A 23,035-nucleotide genomic window follows, 5' to 3' on the forward strand; every position below is an offset into this window, starting at 1 on the left:
GACGCTCAACCGACGGAGCCACCCAGGTGCCCCAGAACTCATGTTCATTTTATACCCAAAACAGTGTCATCGAGAAAAGACAGATGCGTGCGTACTATGAAATGTCAGGTGTGCTGTTTGTTCTCACAAAAAGAGCCGTCCTACCTCGCAGCACGCAGCCTCCCCACTGTCCGTGAGGCCCCTGGAGGTAACGTCAAAATCATCCTCAGAAGGGACCTCTGAATCTTTCTCCACAGCTGGAAAGGTACTCGGTTAGCCCTCTGATGTTTTGCACAACCCGGGTAGTATCAGCCCAAAAAAGAGTCAAGAACAGGTATTAACCCTCACCTGCTTGACTTCAGAAAGAATCTCCGTCTGTCCCTATATTAAAGGCATAAGGTTATTTAATACTGTTCACTTAATTAGAGCCTGCTAAATATAATGGTTCTTGTGGTATTATATACCTAGCCGGAGAGTTTCTTCCTGACAAGGACTTTGCTAATAAGATGTCTGAGGAGCTGGGTTAGAGCTAGCAGGAATAAGTAACCGTGGGGCGTGCCACTCTTTTGTAAGAGCAGAACTCAAAGTGGCCAACCCACCTGTGTAGCTATTAACATGATACTGACAAGAGACTGCACAGAAATGGGCCTAAAACACTAAGTTAGGTGGAGGTGGGGGGGGGGGGGGGTGTCTACAAGTACTCAACTAGATCATAAAGTGCAAGGGTAATAACTTCCTGCCTCAGCCATAGTCCTTGAAAGAATTTCGGGATCTGGTAGACTCTGCTTGATGTTTCTTTGAATCAGGAGTCGGCAAACTACTGTCCAAGGGTCAAACGTGGCCCAGTTCCTGTTTTTGTAAATAAAGTTTTATTGGAACACAGCCATAGCCGTTCACTTACACGTTGCCTGCCTGCTGCTACAACACGGCAGAGTTGGGCAGGTGCCACAGAGGCTGTGTGGCCTGCAGAGTGGAGATATTTACCATCTGGCCCCTTACAGGAAAAGTGTGCGAACACCTCCATTACAGCATTGCTCATAAAACTGCAGTGAGCTCAGCATACAAGGTGGCGGGGGATATTTTTTTTTTCTCCTCTCCTCAAATAATATTCGGATCCAGGTAGACTAGCATTAACCAAACATCCTGATGTTCCGTGGCTTTTTTGTCTCCTTCCTTGGCCTAGAGATTTTATAGATGAGAAGGTGCTCTGAAAGTTCCCCGGGTCAGTAAGCAGTGAGGCCAGCTTCCACCATTAGACTGCCTCCTCATGGAAGAAAAGTAATGAAAACATTTCACCTTGTTATGATACCATAGAAGGCTTTATCGCAACGAGAAGTGAACCGAGAGGTCTGCACTTTCGTCTTTGACAGCTAAAACTGAAGGAAAAAAAAACTAATGACGTGGAAAGTAGTAAAAAATGTAAATGAAATTAATTTTACTGCCAATCTTGTTGTTGAAGGTATCTGTTGATGGCCCCGAAGAGATGCTTAAATGCTCCCCCTAGGACCCTCCCGATGAGGCAAGCTCGCGTCTCTACTAGCCTATGTCTGGGGGGCGGTTCGCAGGGCTCTGTGTCGTGTGCCACAGGCAACTCCAGGGAAGCATATCATCCTCAAAGCCTCTTGAACATTGTTTTAGGCTTAATTAATCAGCAATAGCAAGAACATAAAAAGACAGTTCAGGTGAACCGTATTAGCAAGTACCAAAATGAAATGTCTCTTCTTTGGCAAGGAGGGGGAATTGAACTGTAATCTCGATCACAGTGAAGAAGTTGAAAGACGTGACCAAGATGAGCAAAACGGCCACTGACAATACTTTTCATTCTAATGCTTTGTGTTAAGGTGTTCCTTGGATTCTATAAAATTCACCCATTTTAAGGGTTGATGAGTTGGATGAGTTTTGGTGTAGCCACACCAACAACCAAGGTCCAGCTGGCTTCTTTATGCCCTTTGTTCTTGATCCCCTCCCCTGAATCCAGACCCCCATTGATCTGCCTTCTCTGAGTGCTTTCTTGCCTTTTCTGGAATTTTCTATAAATGGAATCGTACAGTCCGTGTCGTTGAGTGCATCAATATTTTGTTCCTTTTTATGGTGACGTGTTATGGGCAGAGACAGGGCCTGGGGAAACACCAAACCCAGATGAAGCAGGCTGTCCTCTGCCCCCAGGTGGTTCTGAGTCATCTTTGCAGAGGATCTGTGGTCCCTCAAAGCAATGGGCTTCATGGACAGTGACAGTGGACCTCCTAGGGCTTCTAAGTGCCACCCACAAACAAAGCCAAGAGCTTCACATAAATTGTGTAGACTATCTCATGTAATCAAGTCAACAGCCCTCAGAGGTAGGACCCTTCATGTGACATTCTAAATTCCTTTGAACCGTGAGTGAAGACTTGTTTAATTGAGGTTTAAAAAAAAAAAACAAAAACATTTAATGTTTGTTTATTTTTGAGACAGAGAGAGACAGAGAGCAAGCGGGGAAGGGGCAGAAAGAGAGGGAGACCGAATCCGAAGCAGGCTCCAGGCTCTGAGCTGTCAGCACAGACCCCGATGCGGGGCTCGAACCCACGAGCCGTGAGATCGTGACCTGAGCTGAAGTCAGACGCTTCACTGACTGAGTCACCCAGGTGTTCCTAGTGGGTTTTATTCAGTCACATTTTTTTTGTCCTCAGTGACCAAAATTATTTTAAGCCATGGTACCACACTGGAAAATATTTTTAAATAAAATTCAGGACGCCATTTAATCTGTTCCTTTCGAGTCTTTCTTCAAACGTGGGTGAATCTGCAAATACCATTTGCTGCAGCCTGAGTAACTGGACAGTGACAGAGCCAGCCAAAAAGGGAAATTAAATGAGTTTGGGAGATGCCTAACTGCAAAGAAACTCACCCGTCAAACAATGTAAATAGCCCTGGGTGTAGGAAGTAACATCCAAAACCTGCACCCAAATTAGTGTTATTAAAACAGCCTTAACTTTCTCGGGATCGTCTTGCTTATATTTGAGTCACATTACAAAGACTTTTATCTGGTTGTAGAGAAGCTGTTTTAAATTTTCCAAGCAGATAAATGATAGGATTAGCCTCTGAAAGCAACGGGGTACAGAATTAGGTGTGTTTTATACCCCAGTCAGCTCCTCGGCACGTTTTGAAAGGCCCCAAGCTTTACGGAATTAACCTATTATATTCTAGCCATCGGTTCATTCCAGCAGGAACTACACTTCTATCGTAGGTCGACCTTTACACATTTTTATTTCTTTGATTATGTCACGAGTTTTAGCGGTACCATTCCCCTGTACAAACCCAAGATATTATAATAATAATAAAGCAGAAACAGCAGAGAACCAAGCTCGTGCTATTATCAGGCAGAGGGGAGACCCAGGCTGGTGTACATCTTAGAGAATAACCACAGTTTTGGTGACAACAGTACTCTCGGATGAGACAGTCCAGGCCGTGAAGCTGGAGGAAGGGGTCATGAGCCAAATACAGGGGGGCTTCTGGAAGCTGGAAAGGGCAGGGAAGCGGCTTCTCTGCTGGAGCCCCCAAAAGGAACACAGCTTTGCCAACACCTTGACTCTAGCCCTCTAAGACACATTTTGGACTTCCGACTTCCAGAACTGTAAGAGACTGAGTTTTGGTATTTCGAGCCACTAAGCTCTAAGCACTAAGTGGTCTTTTGTTACCACAGCCACAGGAGTCATACGCCGTGTCTGCAGAACCACTAACAGCTCTCTCACTCTTCTCTGTGACCAAGGATGTCTTGTCCCTAAGACATCCAGGTTCTGGGCTAAGGCGCAAGGGACAGGGCTCAACGTCGCAGAGATAGTCACCGCTGGTCAGTCTGAGATGAAGGGCTTGGCATTGGCGTTTTCAGACAGATCCTGCTTTTTAAGACATAAACCACCAGAGCTATCCCTTCTCTCTTGGAATATTAAACCTAAGAAAAAAGTTCCCCAAGGCAGTGCCGTGTTTATGAATGTGTTTATCACCTTTTATCAGCCATTTGTCTCACATTTAGCTAAAACGTTTTCAATCAAGTTGCGATATTCCTTGACTTCGCTCTGAATCTTTTCCATTCAGGTCTGTGAGAACTCCTGACATCCGAAGCTTGACTACCACGTTTCCATAGCAACGGGGAAAAGAAAAAGAAAAAGAGAAAAAACAACCATCCAAATCTGAAGATTGCAGTTTACGGCTCTCGAACTTCACAACTAGGCCTCAATTGTTCCAGATTTTTGTTTTCTTTGCGATACCACTGGGTCTGTTCTTCACCATTCTGGCAGAATCTTCCTTTCTCCTTTAATTAGCGGAATCTTCTGAATTTCCCTGAACGTTGAAAGATCATGGCGTATAACTTGACCTTCTGGGAGCAGGGAGCAGGAACAATGACTACTTTTTCTGATGTGTTGCCATGTTGCTAGTCAGCTTTCCACACATACAGCTTCGTCTGTGGGTTAGTATTTGTACATGTGTGAGTATCCGTATGTGTATATACACAGTATTTATAGAGAGAAACTCTACAGAAGGAGCCTAGTTTTGATATTGAGAGGTTACACACAAAAAAAGGATGGAAGTGATGCAGCTGCCCCCCCCCCCGCCCAGGGCCTCAGCATCAAGCTGGGCATTAGTACAGACCCCAGAGCCGACGCTCCTGCGCGGTCCCGTTCGGTCCGAACACTGCCACGACCAGCCAGGCAGGTCTGCAGAGAGGGAGAGCGCAGACAGAAGTCCTTCCTCTCCAGTAAAGGATTGCAACCAAATTTTCACTGCCATCGTATGCCGTGATCCTCAGAAAAAGCGGAGAGGAACAGAGCAGCAAACTTTACCATCAAACACCAAGAAAAGGGCTCAAGTATTATTTCGTGGGCATCTGTCTGCATTTGTACGTGTCCTGAATCCAGTCCCACGGATTCTTACGAGGACACGGATCATGGCGGAGAATCTCTCTCTCCCCGATGTACGTACAATTGCACGTCTCATGGTGGGGGTCCTACGTGCACGGGAGGCAGTCAGCAGGAACCGCGTGTATACACATATATGCCCACATGTATAGACATACCTTTATGCACATACACACTGTTTGTTTCATATATACAGGCGTAAAATAGACTAAACACAGGTAGTTTTAAAAGTACCCTTTTGTGTGAATCGACTACCGTTGTTTGCAAACCTGAAAATAAAAGATGTTCATTATGTATGCGAAGTAATTGATTTTTATTCTGTGAGCATGTAAAACTAAGAGAAAAGCTAGAACCCGTACTAAGATGATCTTCTCGTTGATAAACTGTAGAGAACCATCCAAGCTCACGCCAAATTTTTCTATCGGATAAAGCTAGTGACAGCCCGTGGCTTCTTATTAGAGCTCGCCACAAACTAGGGTAAGGTAAGCGTCTTAGCATATTTTAATACAGTTGCTTACTAAAGGTTTTAACCACACGCACACGTGTGCACACACATGCACACCCACGCTTTCTTACGCAATCTACGTTTGCACCTGTGTTTTTCAGTTCGCCTTCGATAGGAAGTAGGAGTCCTTTGTTGTCTTTATTGTAGTGAAATTATGCAGATAGAGTTCCATATATTGTATTTGTTTCAATAGTAAGTCTTTTTGGAGCATATAGAATGCAGAGATTTTTTTTTTTCCGTTAAAATAAATGGGTATTGGTGGTTGAAACGGCTGGACAGTAGCTCTTCTCTGATTTCTATGTTGTGTCTGATGTTGCCGATACGAGGTCTTGCCTTAGTGCAGGTTCACATTTTTTGACTGGTCATTTGGGGTTCCCCGTACACCTCCTTAGCGGAGAGCGCGTCTGTAAAGCCAGAAGCACGCACTCACAGCCTGGGCAATGAACTCATCCTGTCCATCCTATGAACGATTTATCTTCAGATGGCCAGGTGGGCGGCAGCCTGGCCCAGAGGCTAGCTAACCAACCATCAGAAAGCTCACCCTCCTTCATGAACCTGGACTATCCCCCGGGAGAAATAACGGCTGTCGAGTGGCCCATTCACTGAAACGAACAAGTCTCCTCTCTCAAGCCTCTCCCGCACTTTGCAAATCAAACCCTTGGCTTAACTTGGCTTAAGACACCGGAAAAGAGGAATCAAGTGCATACTTCCTCAGCAAGCAGAATATGCCTTAATTTTCCCCTACTTAAGTACACCCCCTGCCCCCAGAGTTCTCATCAGGACAGACGGATTTCTAGAGTGTAGTTCTTTCTAATCCTTAAAAAAAAAAAAAAAGGCCAACTCTTTGAAACCAAAGTGGTAGCATTTCCTGAACTGCAGAATGTTTTCTAACTTGCTAGAACACATTTATATTGTTCATTGAAATCAAAGCATTATCTCATTATTACCAATGCATTTTATTTTAGTCTGAGTTATTAAAAACCAAAAAAGTAAGAGCCAGAAATTGCTTTTCTCGATCGCTGAGCACAAAACCGAGGATTCTATTTCTGCTGAGTGGACGGTCACACTTTCTCCACTGTTTTATTAATACATCAACCACCTTGATTAAAAATCTTTCCTCCCCGCTTTACACACGATAACTTATTTCTGATAATTTGTTTCAACAAAAACGCGCGACCATTTTCTAATTTCGAAAAAAGTTACCTTCAACACTGCCTCTTCCTCCAAATGCACATCATTTCACATGGATGTACCTGCCGTGACTCTTGGCTTGCCCAAGGTAAGTGGCCTCCAGAACGAGAACCCAGTCCATTTTGCTCCGGGGTGCCTGTGGTTCCCACTCGGCCACAGTGCCCCTCCCAACCGTGCGGTAAAACCACACAAAGTGTCTCCCTCAGACCAGAAAACCCTAGTCTGAAGCCTCAGTTAGCAGGGCTATCCATCCAGACCGGGTAAATAGACCTGCTGCTACTTCTTAGTTCTAAGAGCTTTCGGTCAAGAACTGTGAACACCATTCTCAATTCATACTAAAGCTTAGAAATGTCTACTGCGCGAGATAGACTCTTCTTCAGTATTCCCTCCTTTCCCTCCCATGGCTTGTGTGAAGGTACATGAGGGACTCCCACAAGGTTAATTAGATATCTCAGGTAGCCCAAAGTACACTCGTGGCCTCCCAAGTACCCAGTCATGCCCAAACCAACGGAGGGGAGGGAGAGCCGAGGGAGAAAGAGGGTAGGGCGTTCAGGAACTTGCCCTGAGCTCAGCTACAAACAAACTAAAGTATCTCCAAGCACTTCTATTTTTTTCTGTTTTTTTAATGTTTTAATTTTGTTTTAATGTTGTTTAATGAACATTAACCTCTTCACGTCAAGTTTTCTGAAGCACTAACCGACAGGTGAATCACACCAAGATAAAGGTGAGCACTGAGAAAGAATGACCTAGCTTTTGTGTTTAACCACTGAGTAATAATTAAATCATCACCATTACCACCACCGTCACCATCATCATCAATGATCTGGCTGCACCTTTCACAAAGATGATGCATCCGTCTTCTTAACTGCCTGTTGAGAGTTGGAACTTCTCATAAAATGGTGGTAAGATGCTTTCATAATAGTTCATCCACAGCAACAAACACTTCTTTTGTATGTAAAATGTGTTGCCCTTCTTAGATCTCCTATTGCTGATGGATTAGCCCACTACTGGGGAAAAAAATGCTCTAGTGTTGACTGTGTTTATATCGAAGCATATACAAAATATGTAGACACAGAAGAAAATGGTGGGATCGAGCCCGTGAACAAGGACTTCAGATAAGAACTTTAATTGCATAACTGAAGAATAAGCCTATGAGCAGAAACAACTTAGATATTCATCAAACTCAGTAAGCAGAAAAGTCTCTTCCTATCGCTCATGCTACATCGCTATCATCATATTAATCATTGGAGGGCTGCTGAGCTTGATAAGCCTTTGAACCATTTTGTTGGGCTTGCGCCAGCTGGTTGGTAGGGATTTGGTGAAAAGAAGCAGGTGTAATAAGACCACAATAAACTTCACCATGAAGCTATGAAGCCTTTGAGAAAGTGGCTTTTAGAAGCACTATGAGTATAAGCTGAAAATTTCCCTTTTCTGCTGCTTTTTTCAAAGCTTTTCCTTTAGAAAGCAGCAAAGTCATTCTTTATCTATAATGTACATAGATTTAGATTATTGAAGAGTTGGAAATGAAGGCCATATGAAAAACAGTCTGTGATGTCATACCCACATCAACACCATTCTGGTGGTAAATATTATGTATCCTCCCAAGATAAAAATTTTCAAAAATTTCAAACAGATTTTTATCATAAACACTCAAAAGGGATAAAAGTGTATCACTTTAAAATGTTGAATTCTATGGTAGTGCCGTTCCTTTGGGCTCGAGCTGCTGAATTGCTCAGGGTCTCGGAGACATAAATCAGCATTTTATTTACCATGTAGTTGCATAGAAACTTGTAACTTATTTGTGAAATATTTAAATAAAGGTTATCTGGGATTTTTAAGTGTGTCCTCGGTCTTAGACTGTCTTTAGTACAGTTTCAACACAGTGACAGAGCAAAAGGGATGTTTGTTTAAATGGTGCTCTGGATGGCCTATAATGTTGAAAGGCCAAGGCTAAAAAACCAAGTGCTGCCTTCCTGATAGTTAACTCTTCCCCCTTCCTCGTTCATAACAGTCAGATCCCTCTGATTTGAGAAAAACAGATAGATGATACATGATAGATAGATGATAGATAGATAGATAGATAGATAGATAATAGATAGATGATAGATAATAGATACATGATAGATGATTGATAAGATAGATAGATGATAGATGATTGATAAGATAGATGATAGATGATAGAAAGAATAATAGATTGGGTGGATATAGATCGGTAGGTATGGGGATAAGTATATACATAGATAAATGGATACAGATGATGGGCAGAGACAGATATAGATAGACAAAGATAAGGGAGAGATTGAGAGAGAAATGGATAGAAACAAACCAGATTGATTGATTGATTGATTGATTGATGATAGAAAGCAAGCAGGATTCCTTTAGGGAGGTCCTTAACAAAAGAGAAGAAAGGTGGTAATATTTAATAAGTGCCTCCTACGTGGGGTGCGTGGGTGGCTCAATCAGTTAAGTGTCCGACTTCAGCTCAGGTCATGATCTCACGGTTCATGGGTTCAAGCCTAGCATCGGGCTCTGTGCTGACAGCTCAGAGCCTGGAGCCTGCTTCCGATTCTGTGTCTCCCTCTCTCTGCCCCTCCCCCACTTGCACTCTGTCTCTCTCTCTCTCTCTCTCTCAAAAATAATAAATGAACATTTTAAAAAATGTAAATAACTGCCTCCTACAGACCAGATAATTTACATATGTAGGTAGGTATACACCTATTATACATATGTAATTTATATGGGACATCATTATACATTACATAGATCATATAATTCATGGAATGTTGGCATAGACCTTGTCTCCACTGTACAATGGAGCCTCAGAGGAGGCTCACGAGTTAAAACTATCTCATGCTGGGTCTTGCCTAGTGAGCCGCGTGCGTGACTCCAGCACGGGCGCTTTTTCCACTCCACCCTGAGACAGCACCACCCACCTGTCACCCGGAAGAAACCACCGAGGCTGTACCCTCACACACAGTACATGAAATTGATGGTGACGAGACAATCTGGCAGGACAGGGTGAGTGAAGCCGAAGAAAACCGAACCTGCAAGTCAGAGTCTTCCTGAAACGTCTCCTTCCTCCCCGGGGCATCTGTCTCCAGGAAATTGCCAGTTTGGGCAAATAAATAGGAAAGCGATTCCTTGGCAGCCGATCATGGAGACGCTAATTCGGCAAATTGCCACAAATGAGCATGAGAAACGTAAACTGACACTTCAAACCCAAAGCAAAACACTTCAAGATGGATCGCGACACCCCTGATCATGCGTACCATTGTTCTCCATAAAAGCGATTTTCTGTTCTTTTGGAAACAGCCTGGCAAGAGACCTTCCCCTGCTTTTGTGCCCAAGACAAAGGATCCAGGGATGCTCCCCAGGGCACACTCCAGAGATCCCAGCAAAACTTGCTTTTCACACGGGAATCCAAGCCGGGAGCACTGGTACCTGGACGAAGGCATTTCTAAATTAAACTTGCCAGAACTAGACGCCCCGCTCCAAAATAGGGCCCCACCTTCGCTCCTCAGCAAGCAAGATCCTAAAAACCCTGCCCTGCCCCCTCCCTGGGCCAGCCGGGCCACATCTTCCCTCCGGAGGGTTACCGGTACCTTGAATGCTTGTCCTGTACAAAAGGGGTACTTGGAACCTGCAGAAATTCCCCACTATCCTTCTGGAGATATGTCCCCAAGGAAAATGGGTTCAATGTTCCAATGTTACAATTGTCACATTGGTAGGGTGGTTCAGCAAATAGGTCCTCCTGCTTCCCCTTCCCAAAGGATGGAATGATGTGCAATTTCACAGCAAGCACCACCTCTTTCCCCTTTGCTCCCCTGTCTTCTCTGAGGCCAGCAGCTGCTGAACTTTAATCCTGTAAGAACATCTTCATGATTTAATGCTGTCTCTCTACGACCTCTGCAAATCCCGCCATCCCAATGCACCCATCCTACCAAGTGCCAACTACAGTTTTAAACTGTATAGTTTTAAATTGATAATTTTTGCTTAAATTCATGTATTTTCCAAGAAAATTGTATATTCTTACCATGAATGAAAAGCCAGTATCACCTGGGATGCACTGAAGTAACAAAGTCAATAGCAAAATGACAGAACAAGAGATACCAGTCCTTATATGACACCCCATCCACCCGCGCCCAACCCCGCCATAGAAACACCAATTTTAACCTCCACTCACAGATGAGAACATGTTTTGGGGAGCCCAGAAATATGCCTGAAATGTTCCAGCATTTCAGTGGTGCAAAAAAGAACAACAACAACAGAGGAGAGATGCGTTGAAGAGATAAGAGTGTCACTTTACCCCTCCCCCAAGGCAGCCCAGCTCAGGGCTGAGACCTCCAAGTCCACATTTCTTCTCTGCTCCCAGCTTTGCGGGACACTGCCACTCAAGTCTCATCCTGCCAAGAACACCGAGGGGATCAGCACAGCCGAAGGGTCTGGGGACAGCTAGCAGCAGAGAAAAGGGGGCAGGTGGGGTGGGAAGTTTACAGCACCGACAGATCTTAACAACTGGCCACTGGTCCAACTGCCTGGCCCACAGTCTCCACCAACAGTGCTGCTCACAGACAGAGGGAGGGCCCTCCAAAAATTCAAAATGGAACTCATATGTTATCCAGCCACCCCACTTCTGGGTGCTTACCCAAAGAAACTGAAACCAGGATGTTGGAGAGATCACTGGGCTCCCATGTTCATTGCCACAGTGTTGACAAATAGCCAAGGTCAGGGGCGCCTGGGTGGCTCAGTCTGTTGAGCATCCGACTTCGTTTCAGGTCATCATCTCACGGTTCATGGGGTCGAGCCCCGCGTCAGGCTCTGTGCTGACAGCTTGGAGCCTGGAGGCTGCTTCGGATTCTGTGACTCCTTCTCTCTCTGCCCCTCCCATGCTCATGCTCTGTGTCTGTCTCTCAATAGTAAATAAATGGTTTTAAAAAAATGTATAAAAAACGTGCCAAGGGGCGCCTGGGTGGCTCAGTCAGTTAAGCGTCTGACTTCAGCTCAGGTCATGATCTCATGGTTCATGAGTTCAAGCCCCACATCAGGCTCTGTACTGACATGACAGCTCAGAGCCTGGAGCCTGCTTCAGATTCTGTGTCTCCCTCTCTCTCTGCCCTTCCTCTGTGCTCTCTCTCTCAAAAATAAACATTAAAAATTTTTTTTAAAAACGTGCCAACCTAAGTGTTTAGTGTTCTTACCACACAAATAAAAATCATGAATAATAATAATAAAGGAGGCAAGAGGAAACTTTGGGAGGTGATGGGTATCTTTATGATCTTGACAGTGATGGTTTCGTGGGCGTATTGTTATCCCCCGATTCATCGAGTTGAATGCATTAAGAAGTACAGATTTTTACATGGCACTCATACCTCAACAAAGTGGTTTTAAAAAATAATAAAATAGGGTGCCTGGGTGGTTCAGTCGGTTGAGGGTCAGACTCTTGATTTCAGCTGAGGTCATGATCTCATGGTTCATGGGATCCAGCTCCAAACCTGCTTGGGATTCTCTGTCTCCCTCTCTCTCTGCCTCTCTCTCTCTCTCTCTCTCTCTCTCTCTCTCTCTCTCTTTTATAATAATAAAATAAATGCAATGAAAACCAAGAAGATAATTACCTGTTAGCCAGACATTATGTGCACTGAAGGTCTGGGCAGGATACTCCCCTGTATGAAAAGGAGAGATGACCTAGCTTTAGCCGGGACTCAGACTCAGTTACACCCCACAGGGATTCTGCACCTTTCGCCAGCAAAGTGAAATGAGGGAGGACTGAAAAATTGCCTCCCAGGTGAGTCTCACTCGTGCAGACCACGCCCTCGAACCCTCCAGAATCACCTCCATACATTTTGATAGAAAGGAAACAAGCAAAATTGCGTGAATAGAAGGGAGCGTCTCAGATCCAGTAACTGAAGGCGACGTGTCCTCCTCTTTCTAGAACCCTGGCTCTTGAGTGGTAGCACAGAACGGCACAGGGGCACCTTGTTGGAGTGGTTTTGTTTTCCTTCCCTGCACCCCCCCCCACCCCCCACTTTTATATGCTGGGAGGAAGGCGTCCACGGGCAGGAGCGGGGCAAGTGGAGGAGGCGGGTTCCCGGAGCGGGTTGAGGGGTCCAGGGCCCAGCGCCCCACGGGAGGCCGACACCTGTTCTGGAGGCAGACAGGGCTGGAATGATGCCCGGGCGGGTCCTTATGTGACGGTAGGACACAGGTGATGATAGTCTCTATTGTCCCTGTAAAACAGAATGCAAGGTTATCCTCTGAGGTTGAAGGAAGGAAACCCTGGGCTGGGAGAGACCAGGGAGCTTTGGAGCGTCCACACAAGGCTGGGGGCTGGCGCGCCCAGGCCCCCGGTGGACGCGGCGGCACAGCGTCCTGGGCACAGGCCCTGGGGCAGGGGGTGCTCCCGCGCAGCCGCATGGGACAACCGGACAGCCGGACAGCTGGGGAGAAGAGCAGAGCAGGTGAACAGCAGCTCAGACCAGCGTTGGGCCCATGGCGCCGATGCAGGTGCAGACAGGGAGAAGGTGAGTGGCAGGTTCTCCAGGGACCTGCGGGGACCACTCCGTCTCCGCTTACAGGGCACACGCAGCGTCTCACTGCCCGGTGACCACCCTCGTGCAGGGACACCTCCCCCGATGCAAGGCACGGGGAAGGAGGGGCGCGGGGCCAGGCCGGCTGGAACCAGGGACCCAGTAGGAAAGTGCCACATTGGCTCACGTAAAACCAAACCGTCCTGAGAAGGGGGAAAGGGAATGACTTCAGTTACGCAATTCATCTACACAGATCTTTTTTTTTTTTTTTAAATCAAGGTTTAAACGAGGATTGTTCAAAGCTGCATTTTTAAAGGTTAACTACTTGTGCGTTACACATAATTCAATAGTTTTGCTAATGGAACAGTATTCAGTTATGTTCAGTATATCAACCTCACAGAGTAAGTGTATCAGCCACGACTATAAATCAGGGAAATTTTTGTGTAAAGCAGCTCCTTAAAAGACCTTGGTCTCTGGGTCACCCGGGGGCTCAGTCGGTTGAGTGTCTGACTTTGGCTCAGGTCGTGATCTCACAGTTCATGGGCTCAAGTCCCGCATCAGGCTCTGTGCTGACCTATCAGAGCCTGGAGCCTGCTTCAGATTCTGTGTCTCCCTCTCTGTCTGCCCCTTCCCAGCTTGTGTGTGCATGCTCTCCCTCTCTCTCTCTCAGAAATAAACATTTTTTAAAAATTTATTTTTTTTCAACGTTTTTTTTTTTATTTATTTTTGGGACAGAGAGAGACAGAGCATGAACGGGGGAGGGGCAGAGAGAGAGGGAGACACAGAATCGGAAACAGGCTCCAGGCTCCGAGCCATCAGCCCAGAGCCTGACGCGGGGCTCGAACTCACGGACCGCGAGATCATGACCTGAGCTGAAGTCGGACGCTCAACCGACTGCGCCACCCAGGTGCCCCTAAAAATTTATTTAAAAAATTAAAGTGGTCTTTTATAAAAGACCTTGGTCTCCACACAAAAAAATGTATTCTTTCTGCTTAAGTGCAAAAAAAAAAAGGCTCCCTTAGACGGTGTCAAGTTTGTTTGCTGTTTATGTAAAAGAACTTTCAATCAGAATGAAAAGGACTCAAGTCTCCTGCCAGGAACACACACACACACACACACACACACACCAAAACTGTAGGTCCTCATGCTAATTCCCATTCTGTGTTGCTCACAGCCATAAGCCAAATCTGGCTACAAATCCAGAGTGTGGGTAGCCAGGCTTCTGTGCAGAGTGGGGGAGCCCCTATAATTGGGGCAAGAAGCAAGAAGGCCTGAAATCCTACCCAGCCTTGGCTGCTCTCCAGCTAAATTATCCCAGAGCTTTATGTAGATACTTTATAAAATACGGTGTGGGTTGCAGATTTCACGTGGTGTAACTTTACCAGCTGCTTTGGGTTGAATTGGGTCCCCCCGCCCCCTCCAGAAAAAAAGACATGTTGAAATCCTAACCCCTAATACCTCAGAATGTAACTTATTTGGAAACAGGGTCTCTGCAGGAGTAATTAGGCATAATGAGGTCATACTGGAATAGGCTGGGTCCCCAATCCAGTATGACTGGTGACCTTCTAAGGAGAAAGACACACCCAGGGAGGAGCCCATGTGAAGAGGCGGAGGCAGAGATGGGCAGGTGCATCTATGAGCTAAGGGCCACCAAGCATTGCCAGCAACCACCAGAAGCTGGGAGAGAGGCACCAACACCTTGCCACCTTGCTTTCAGACTCCTGGTCTCCAGACCTGTGGGAATATAAATGTCTGTTGTTTTAAGCCACCCAGTGGGTGGTACTTTGTTCCAGCAGGCCCAGGAAACCTATCCAATGTCAATGGATAGGCCAATGTCAATATATCCAGAGGAATAGTCTCAAGGAATGCCCCAAGTGAAAATAATTTCATACTTGAAGACAGAGTCAACAGAATTCTAGGCAACATCCATAGATCCTTCTAAAGCAACTAGTTCTCAACTGAGGGCAACTCCCCCCAACCCCTGGAGACAGTGGGCAGTCTAGAGTATCTAGAAGTGGAAGCATCTAGTAGGCAGAAGTCAGAGAAGCTGTTCGGCATCCTACAATGTACAGGGCACGCCGCACCCATCCACCCACAGCAACGGAGAATTATGACCCAAAATGCCAAAGGTGCCACTGTTGTGCAACATTGCTTCTAAACTCGGGCAACTCAGAGAATTCTAGAATGACAGAAAAAGGAGAAGGTAGAGTCAGAAAGCCCTGGGCTCACGTCTTGTCTCTTACTTCCTAATGTGACCACCCCGTTTAAGAGTCTTAGCCTCTCCAGTCCGTTTTCTCAAAATTGGAAAATGGTTGTAATCATATCACAGGGTTCTTCTGAGGATTAGGTTAGAACACAGAGAGGTGTTTATTTTAAGTAATCAGGTAAAGTACCAACCACATAGCAGTTAACAACAACCAAATACAGAGGTTTGCCCCTTTGTCCTGGGAAAGAAGGTCTGGGGTGGGGTGGAAAGGGAGGTGGTGGGCAGAGGGGAGGAGACACCAGTGGGTGAAGTCAGGGGGCAGAGCTGGTGAAGAGAGCTGAGTCTTACCCTCCCCATGGCCAGCCCCCCACCCCAGGTTTTTTACAGATGCTGGTTGGCAGGGGGGGCGGGGTGGCCTACAGCCTTCTCTGCAGCTAAAATCAAGCTGCAGCGGAGCCCCACAGTCCTTAAATTAGCTACCCAGTGTGAACAGTTGCTGGAACATGACAGGCCTTCAGTCCCAGGACTCACCTACCCCCTTGTTAATGAGGCCCAATCCCAAGACCACCTGTGAGGCTGGAACTCAAGGTCCCAACTCAGCAGCAGCCCCCTCCTTAAACACCCAAATCCAGCCTCTGAACCCCGCCGCTGCCCGCACCTCGACCACTCAACAGCAGGGGCCATCATGTTGAATGAAAGGAGCCGGGCGCTAGGGAGAGCTTCCGTCTGGTTCCACTCACACGACGTGGAAACACAGGAGACACGATTGTGTCCCTAGTGGGCGGGTGGGCTGGCGGGTGATAGCAAAGGGGCTGAGGTGAGGGGCTTCCTGGAGGCCGGTCATGTTTCCTGCCCTGGAGCCAGTTAACAGGTTAACTCGGTGAAAAGTCACTTGGGATTTCTGCACCATCCGGAACGTACGTTATGCTGCAAAGTCATAAACAACCTGCCCAAATGTGCCAAATGTGCAGCACCTCCACTCGACCCTCCTGGGGAGAAGGAGGAACGCTGGGGTCTAGGGTGTGACCAGGCCTGCAGCTGGGCATTGTGTGCATGGTGGGCGTGCCTCTCACACCCGGGGCCTCAGTTTTCTGGCTCCAGTGACCCGACCCCCTTCTCCCTACTCGGGGGTTGCAGGGTTTTGTTGGAGGGCAGGCGTTGGCACAGTCCTGGGCTTGGGACCTCGCAGGCGCCCAGTAAGTGCGTCCCAACAGGCCAAACAAAACACCATGGCCTTTAACGACAGCCTGGGAAAAGGCCAAGATCACCATCCCCTCCCGCGGTCCCCAGGACAGGGCCTGTCCCCTTTTCTCCTCCTGGGCTCAGTGCGGGGGCGGGTCCTCCGGGGGCGGGGCCTCGCTCGGAACGAAAACGCGAGAACGCAGACCCTTCCTTCCGGCCCGTGCCGCGAACTACGATTCCCACAACGCCTCGCGGTCCCGCGGCCTGCCTCCGTCTCGCGAGAGGAGGCCGCAGGGGGCGGGGCGTGTGCGCGGACAAACGGAAGTGCAGGTGACGGTTGAGACTTCGCCGCCAAGCTGGGAACCGGGGAGATGGCCGAGACTGACCCCAAGACCATGCAGGACCTCACCTCGGTGGTAAGGGACGCCTGCCGAGCCCGAGGCCGCGGGAACCCCGGACCGGAGCGCCCTCTCCGTGGCCGCGCGGGGCCGGGTTTCCAGAGGCTTCGCCGGCCGAGGCCCTCCGGCCCGGCCTCCCCTCCCTTAGTCGCGCTCGCCTGTCCCTGAGCCGTCCCCCCGCCCCGGACGACCCCCAGTCCCCGCACCCCCCGCTCTCCCCGCGCCCCCTCACGCCCCGAGGCCTCCACCCCGCCCAAACGAGAGGAAGGCCCGGCGAACTGTGACTCGCAGCGGCCGCGACGGGGAAGGGCCCACTGGACGGGCGGGGAAACCGAAACCCGGAGAGGGAGAGGCCCCGGCCGGACGGGCACCGGGCCCACCCCCTCCCGTGCTGACCCCGCGCAGGCGTCTCGGGGCAAGCGCGAGGTGCCGTGTGTCACTGTTTCGTAGGTGGAGACGCTCCTACAACAGATGCAAGATAAATTTCAGACCATGTCCGACCAGATCATCGGCAGAAATATCCTTTGTACGCGTGGTCAGCCTCGCCTGCGTCCGGGCGGCGGTGTTGACAAACGTGAGGTTTGCGGGACAGCCTCAGGCGGTCGTTCACCACCTTTTTACCTTTTTTTTTTTTTGGTACTGATTTTGGGTGTAGTCTTAGGTACTGTGCCAAGGGCTGGGGATACAGCTGAGCTGGACACCTGGCCGCGGGGGACTTCCAGTCTCCCAGCAGTGTAGACTGCTGAAGTGACAATGTTCTCTTTAGTTAGCCCATGCAGACCGCGGAAGCTTCGGAAGGTTGCAAGAACTTGCCCAGGTGTCAGAGCTAGTAAAGGGCAGGGCTGGGAAGTGACCGTAGCCCCCCGACCCCTGCACTCTTGGCCAGCAGAAGTCGGTACTCAAAGGAAGTTGGAAAAGGCAGTTCCGCTGAGACAGCTGTGCAGGGGGCCGAAGTCTCCAGGGGCCCTGGAGGGGAAGGGTGAGGAGTGAGGGGTGTTGGTTGTGTGTGGCCTTTAACTTCACCACTTGATGACATGAGCAGTCGCATTGACGACCTGGAGAAAAACATTGCAGACCTCATGACACAGGCTGGCGTGGAAGAACTGGAAGGCGAAAGCAAGATCCCAGCCACGCCAAAGAGTTGAAGGTGAGGGAAGGGACAACCTCGGGATGGCGTGTGTGCGTCGCGGTGACTTCCGTGCGGTCAGACCTCCTGCCCGTCACTTCCCAGCCGTGATCCTCGCAAGCGTCTCTTGTACCGGCCCCTCCGCGGGCTCCGAGCTTGCAGAATTTTCATGCCGAATTCGTTAGCAGGAGTTTATTTTCCCAGTGTTTATTAATGAGACCTGCATCCGTGTTAGTTAGGGTAATTGGTTAACATTAATTAGGTAATCACTGAGTTTATATCATGGCAGCCAGAACCCAAGAAATGCGTTTCGTTGGGCTGAGAATTCTTACCACTGGCAGATTTTTCTTCTTTTTTTATTTTATTTATTTATTTATTTTTTTGATAACCCAGACCCCACATTGCCGCCTCCATAAATGCTTTGAATTCCTGCACTAGATACATGCCAGGACGGCAGCTGATTGTGACTTCAATGAACTAGATGAGGCCACGTTAAGCCTTCACCCTGGAGTTGATTTAAATTCCCACCACGTAGTTCCAGATACCCGAGAAAAGACGAATAATTTGATTTAAATTCCCACCGCGTAGTTCCAGATACCCGAGAAGAGACGAATAATTGAAAGGAGCCATGTAGCAAGGCCGCAAGGTGCACTTAGCCTCCAGTTTCCCCGTAGTGAGTTTCTCTTTTAAGGCTTTCCGTGAGGGTGGTAGCTACGTCTTCGCAAAACCCGAAAGTAGTTGGGAAACTCCCTTTTCTCTCATCCCATTTTCAGCAGTTGAATTCACTATTAAAATAAAGTTTCCGGGGCGCCTGGGTGACGCAGTCGGTTAAGCGTCCGACTTCAGCCAGGTCACGATCTCGCGGTCCGTGAGTTCGAGCCCCGCGTCAGGCTCTGGGCTGATGGCTCGGAGCCTGGAGCCTGTTTCCGATTCTGTGTCTCCCTCTCTCTCTGCCCCTCCCCCGTTCATGCTCTGTCTCTCTCTGTCCCAAAAATAAATAAAAAATGTTAAAAAAAAATAAATAAATAAATAAATAAAATAAAATAAAGTTTCCGGAGAATCTTCGGTAACTCTGGTGCCAAGCAGAATGCACACCCAAAGGCACCAAATTCCTTTTGTCTTCTTAAGTGTGCTGGGCATGTCCTGGCTGGACCAGATCCTAAGTAGCTGTAAAATACAGGTTGCTTTGAAGTCCAAAAAAATGGAGACTTGGGAGGTAAAAGACCTGGAAATTTGCTGTTACTCTGACCGATTGGGTTGATCCGCTGTGTGAGTGAGGCACACAGTTCCGTGTGGGTTGTCCTCTCTTTATTCCTGTGTAGGGGTGTCCTGGGAAATTCCCTGCCAGTCGTAGAAGCTTCTGGGCCTCCTATGGCGGGCCGTCCAAAGTCCCGCCACAGTGAGTGAGAACATCCTCCCGGGAACTGCAGTGACGGGAGGTGAAGTGAACTTGGAGACTTTAGTGATGGGGATAACAGCAAGAGAAGCTGGGATGCATTCAGAAGTTTTTAAGTAACGATTTCCAATCGATCTGTTGTATCTTTGTTGGGGCATCTGCAGAGAAACTTAAGTTTAGCTCCCTAGAGGGTTCTCAAAGGGTTTATAGTTGCTAATTGTATGTATCATTCTTGTCCTTCTCTGAACATAACATGTCAGATGGTTTTTTCTCTTCCAACAGGTTGCTAATTCACCCTGAGACCCGGAACACCGTTTTTACAAGCGAAGAGAAGACCGAATGGCTTTCTGAAGCAACTACTATGCGTAGACAGGTTTTCTATTAGAAAGTGTGCGTTCTTACCACATACTACATAGTTAGTTCATAGAGTGATTCTCCCCCCAGTTTCTTGAACATGGTAACGTCACATCTTGGACCTTGGTCAGTCGTGCTGTTAAATATTAAACACTAAAACTTTGGCGGTTCCTGCATAAAATTGTCAAGTTTTTTAGTGTATATTTGTGAACTCATCGTTTTCTATCATTCCTTTTGTAGTAGTTGCTGTTTGATGAAAGTTGCTGTGTAAATTTTTATTAGACATATGGTAGGTCCTTCAGTTCCAATCAGATTTTGTGAAGGAAGACGTTTGGCAAGTTGACGACTCTGATTCTCAGCACAGAGTGACTTTTGAGCCGACACCAAATAGCACGTCGGTGATACTTTTCAAGTGGTGCAGAACGTTTAAAAATTGTTCGTTCAGAAATCTCTGGCACTGCCCTGTTGCCAAAATTCAAAGTTGAACCGCAATTTGATGTCTTAAGGCTCTGAGGTCAGACGCCAGAGTAAGGAGGAACGACCACTCCCGCTTCTGTGTGTTAGAATTCTCAAATCTGGAAAATGACAGAACTGCCTCATGTAGTGGGGCGTTCACTAGTTACAGTTTTGCATGAGATTTGAACACTTGAGTAGGCCCCTGTGCTGTTCGTCTGCGATAGTCCTCGTTGAAAATCTGGCAGGATTTTACGACCCAGCTCGCCGTCTTGTCTTGGAGCTACTGACCAGGAGAAGGAACAGAACCGGAGAGCAGATCATGCTAAGTTTGTGCCATAGCCCGGCTTGAAAATGGTAAATGACTTGTCATAGGCTCAAGTTTTTAACATATACTGTTTCTTTAAATGATTTCTTACCTAAATTCTTACAGAGTAATGGTTTTATTATTGACCTTACAAGACAGGGGTAGTAACTCCTACCAGTCAAAAAGGCAGTGCCCAGAGCGCTAAGCCTAGAGGCCGGCCCTGACCGTGCACGAGATCCCTGTGATTGTCACAGCAAACGTGACTCCGTCTACAAAAAAAATGGGAAAACTTGAGGGATGGTCTAGTGCTTCTTAGAAACCCTGAATGAACAGTGTGAGTTTTTTTTTAAAGTTTCCTATATCACCAGTCGTGTTTGTATTGCAAATATATAATATTATTGAGAAATAACTTGTCGTATTTATAAATAACATAGGTAACACAAAGGAGTAAGTTTCCTCTGAGCTGAGTGAATGACCCACTGTTACTGCCCTGCCACAGAAACTCCTCTGATGGGCCGGTAGGCCACGCCGTGCACGGCTGAGCTGCGGGGCTGCTGGCCTCCAGCTGACAGGAGCCCCGTGTGCACGATGCTCGAGAGCCTGGTCAGTGGCGAGCGGAAGTGATGCGGCCGATTGCTGTCGGGACTTGGGTGGGAGTTGTCTTCCTTACGTGACAAAGATTTCAGAGGCAGGCTCCCCTGACCAGGAATACCCACCATGAATAAAGGTGCCTGAAATCCTGCTGTCAGAGCTTCCTTTGTGTCACAAGTGATTTGTGTGGTTTTCTACGTTTTCAGATTTCAGGTGTGCGCGCCGTGTCAGATGAGGGGCTGAAACCATCACAGGATTGCATACACGTAGCCCAAGGCCAAAGGGGAAAGGGAGGTGTGGGCAGGGCTGTGTCGTGTGAGACAGGGAGCTGGTGCCTCCCGTGCCCCAGACGCAGACCTTCCCCAAGCACATCCAGGGATGCTTGTCCTGGGCGAGGCCCTGGGAAGGAAGGCTTTAGGTCGCTTGGGCTTAGAAAACTTGCCTCCTACTCCATTCGCTTCATGAAAATTCACGGGGCAAATTAGCATATTAAAGGCTCTGAGGTCCCACAGCAGAGACAATGTGATTTAACTTTCTCACCTGCCAGTTTCCAGATTATTTGACCAAGGATCTTTTTTTTATACTTAGCACCTAATTAACGTTTGATTGAACTAGTGTGTGTAAAATACACATGGGGAGATGGCCGTTAAAGTAATCCAATAAATAGCTTTGGATTCAATTTATAACTGCCCGCATCCCCGAGCGCTCACTTGACCTGTTCTCCAAGCCTCCGGGCAAGACTTGACTTAGCCTGATATCCAATAGCTTTGTGACCCCAGTGAGGCCTTCACTTCTGTGCAAGGGGATGGTTTTCCTCCGCGGTGAAGCCGGGAATGCGGCTGCCCGTGCAATTACGTCACCCCGCTCTGGCTGCCCACCCCCTAGCGGGTCTCGGCCCTCCTGGCACAACCCGGGTCCACCCGCTGCCCCCTCCCGGGGCTGCAACCACCGCTAGGTGCGTCCGTCCCGCGGGCGCGTGGCCGTAGTGGTCGTGGATGGTGGTCGTGGCGGGTGTTCGCGCGGAGCAGCACGGCCCGCCTCGGATCCAGCCGGGATCTCGGGGCGGGCAGGTCTGTGCCTCTCTCGCTCTCCCACCGGCCTTTGCCCGTTCGAAGACCTCGAGGAACCCACTTCGGACCCGGGAGTGTCAGGGGCTCGCGCCAAGCCAGACAGGCGGAAGTTTGACCCAAGGCCCTCGCCTCCCAGCCCAGGGGGCCCATCCGCTTCCCCACCAGGCCTCTAACTGGTCCTTTCCTTCAAGCCACAGGTTTTTAAAGCACTTTGATCTCATCTGACCAATTTCGTTTTCCCAGCGTTTCATTTCCAGTAAAGTCCCGTCATGTTTGACCTTCTCAGAATAAACCTCCAGTATTTGGGGTAAAGGTTAATTTGTCTTTGAGAGTGGTTGGCATCCTAACGGAACTTTTATAACACTGTTGCTATGGGAACATAGAGTCCTCTAAAGCATCCACTGAAAATGAACTTCTTTAAACATGCTGTTTGCACATTGAAGGTTCCCTGTAAGGATAATTATATTCCTTTTCTCTCAGTCTCTCTCTCTCCCTTTTTTTTTTTTTTTTTTTTTTTTTTTTTTTGGTATTCTGCAGCTTATACATTTTAATTAGATTTCGGTGGAGGAATTGGCACCTTGTGTCGTCGGATCTAACCGTGAACGGTAACAGGCGACAGTTAGTCCTAGCCGGCACCCGTTACAAGTGTTCCTGGAAGCCACCACCATGCGCTGGGCAAAGCGTTCTATGTTACTTCGTCTTAATCCTCAGGACAACTTTGAGTGAGGTTTGTAATCCGGTCAGTCCTCCGTTTAAACAGAAGGAAGCCATCATCAGGGGTCGGGCAGGGTCGCGTGACCCAGGACTCTGCCCACAGCTGTCCCACTGCGGAGCCCACAGCTCACAGCTGTGTTTCGTCTGCCT

The 23,035-nt window shown here is 48.0% G+C and overlaps 2 protein-coding genes across 3 annotated transcripts in view; both read left to right on the plus strand.

Moving 5' to 3' along the window:
• The window catches only part of CDH13 (cadherin 13), a 1,101,550-nt gene extending 1,096,386 nt beyond the window's left edge, over positions 1–5,164 (plus strand). For both annotated transcript variants that reach the window (XM_058708168.1, XM_058708169.1), the window contains exon 14: positions 4,048–5,164. In XM_058708168.1, the coding sequence (XP_058564151.1) occupies positions 4,048–4,055 (8 nt within the window). In that variant the 3' untranslated portion in view covers positions 4,056–5,164. The remainder of the gene's footprint in view (positions 1–4,047) is intronic.
• Positions 5,165–16,747: 11,583 nt separating this feature from the next.
• On the plus strand, positions 16,748–21,251 carry HSBP1 (heat shock factor binding protein 1). The gene is made up of 4 exons (XM_058707056.1): positions 16,748–16,892; positions 17,325–17,391; positions 17,901–18,021; positions 19,679–21,251. The coding sequence occupies exons 1-3, from the start codon at positions 16,848–16,850 to the stop codon at positions 18,017–18,019; spliced, it is 231 nt and encodes a 76-aa protein (XP_058563039.1). The 5' UTR covers positions 16,748–16,847; the 3' UTR covers positions 18,020–18,021; positions 19,679–21,251.
• The last annotated feature ends 1,784 nt before the right edge of the window (positions 21,252–23,035 follow it).

The sequence above is a fragment of the Neofelis nebulosa genome, chromosome 17 (genome assembly GCF_028018385.1).
Source record: "Neofelis nebulosa isolate mNeoNeb1 chromosome 17, mNeoNeb1.pri, whole genome shotgun sequence".
Lineage (NCBI taxonomy): Eukaryota > Metazoa > Chordata > Mammalia > Carnivora > Felidae > Neofelis > Neofelis nebulosa.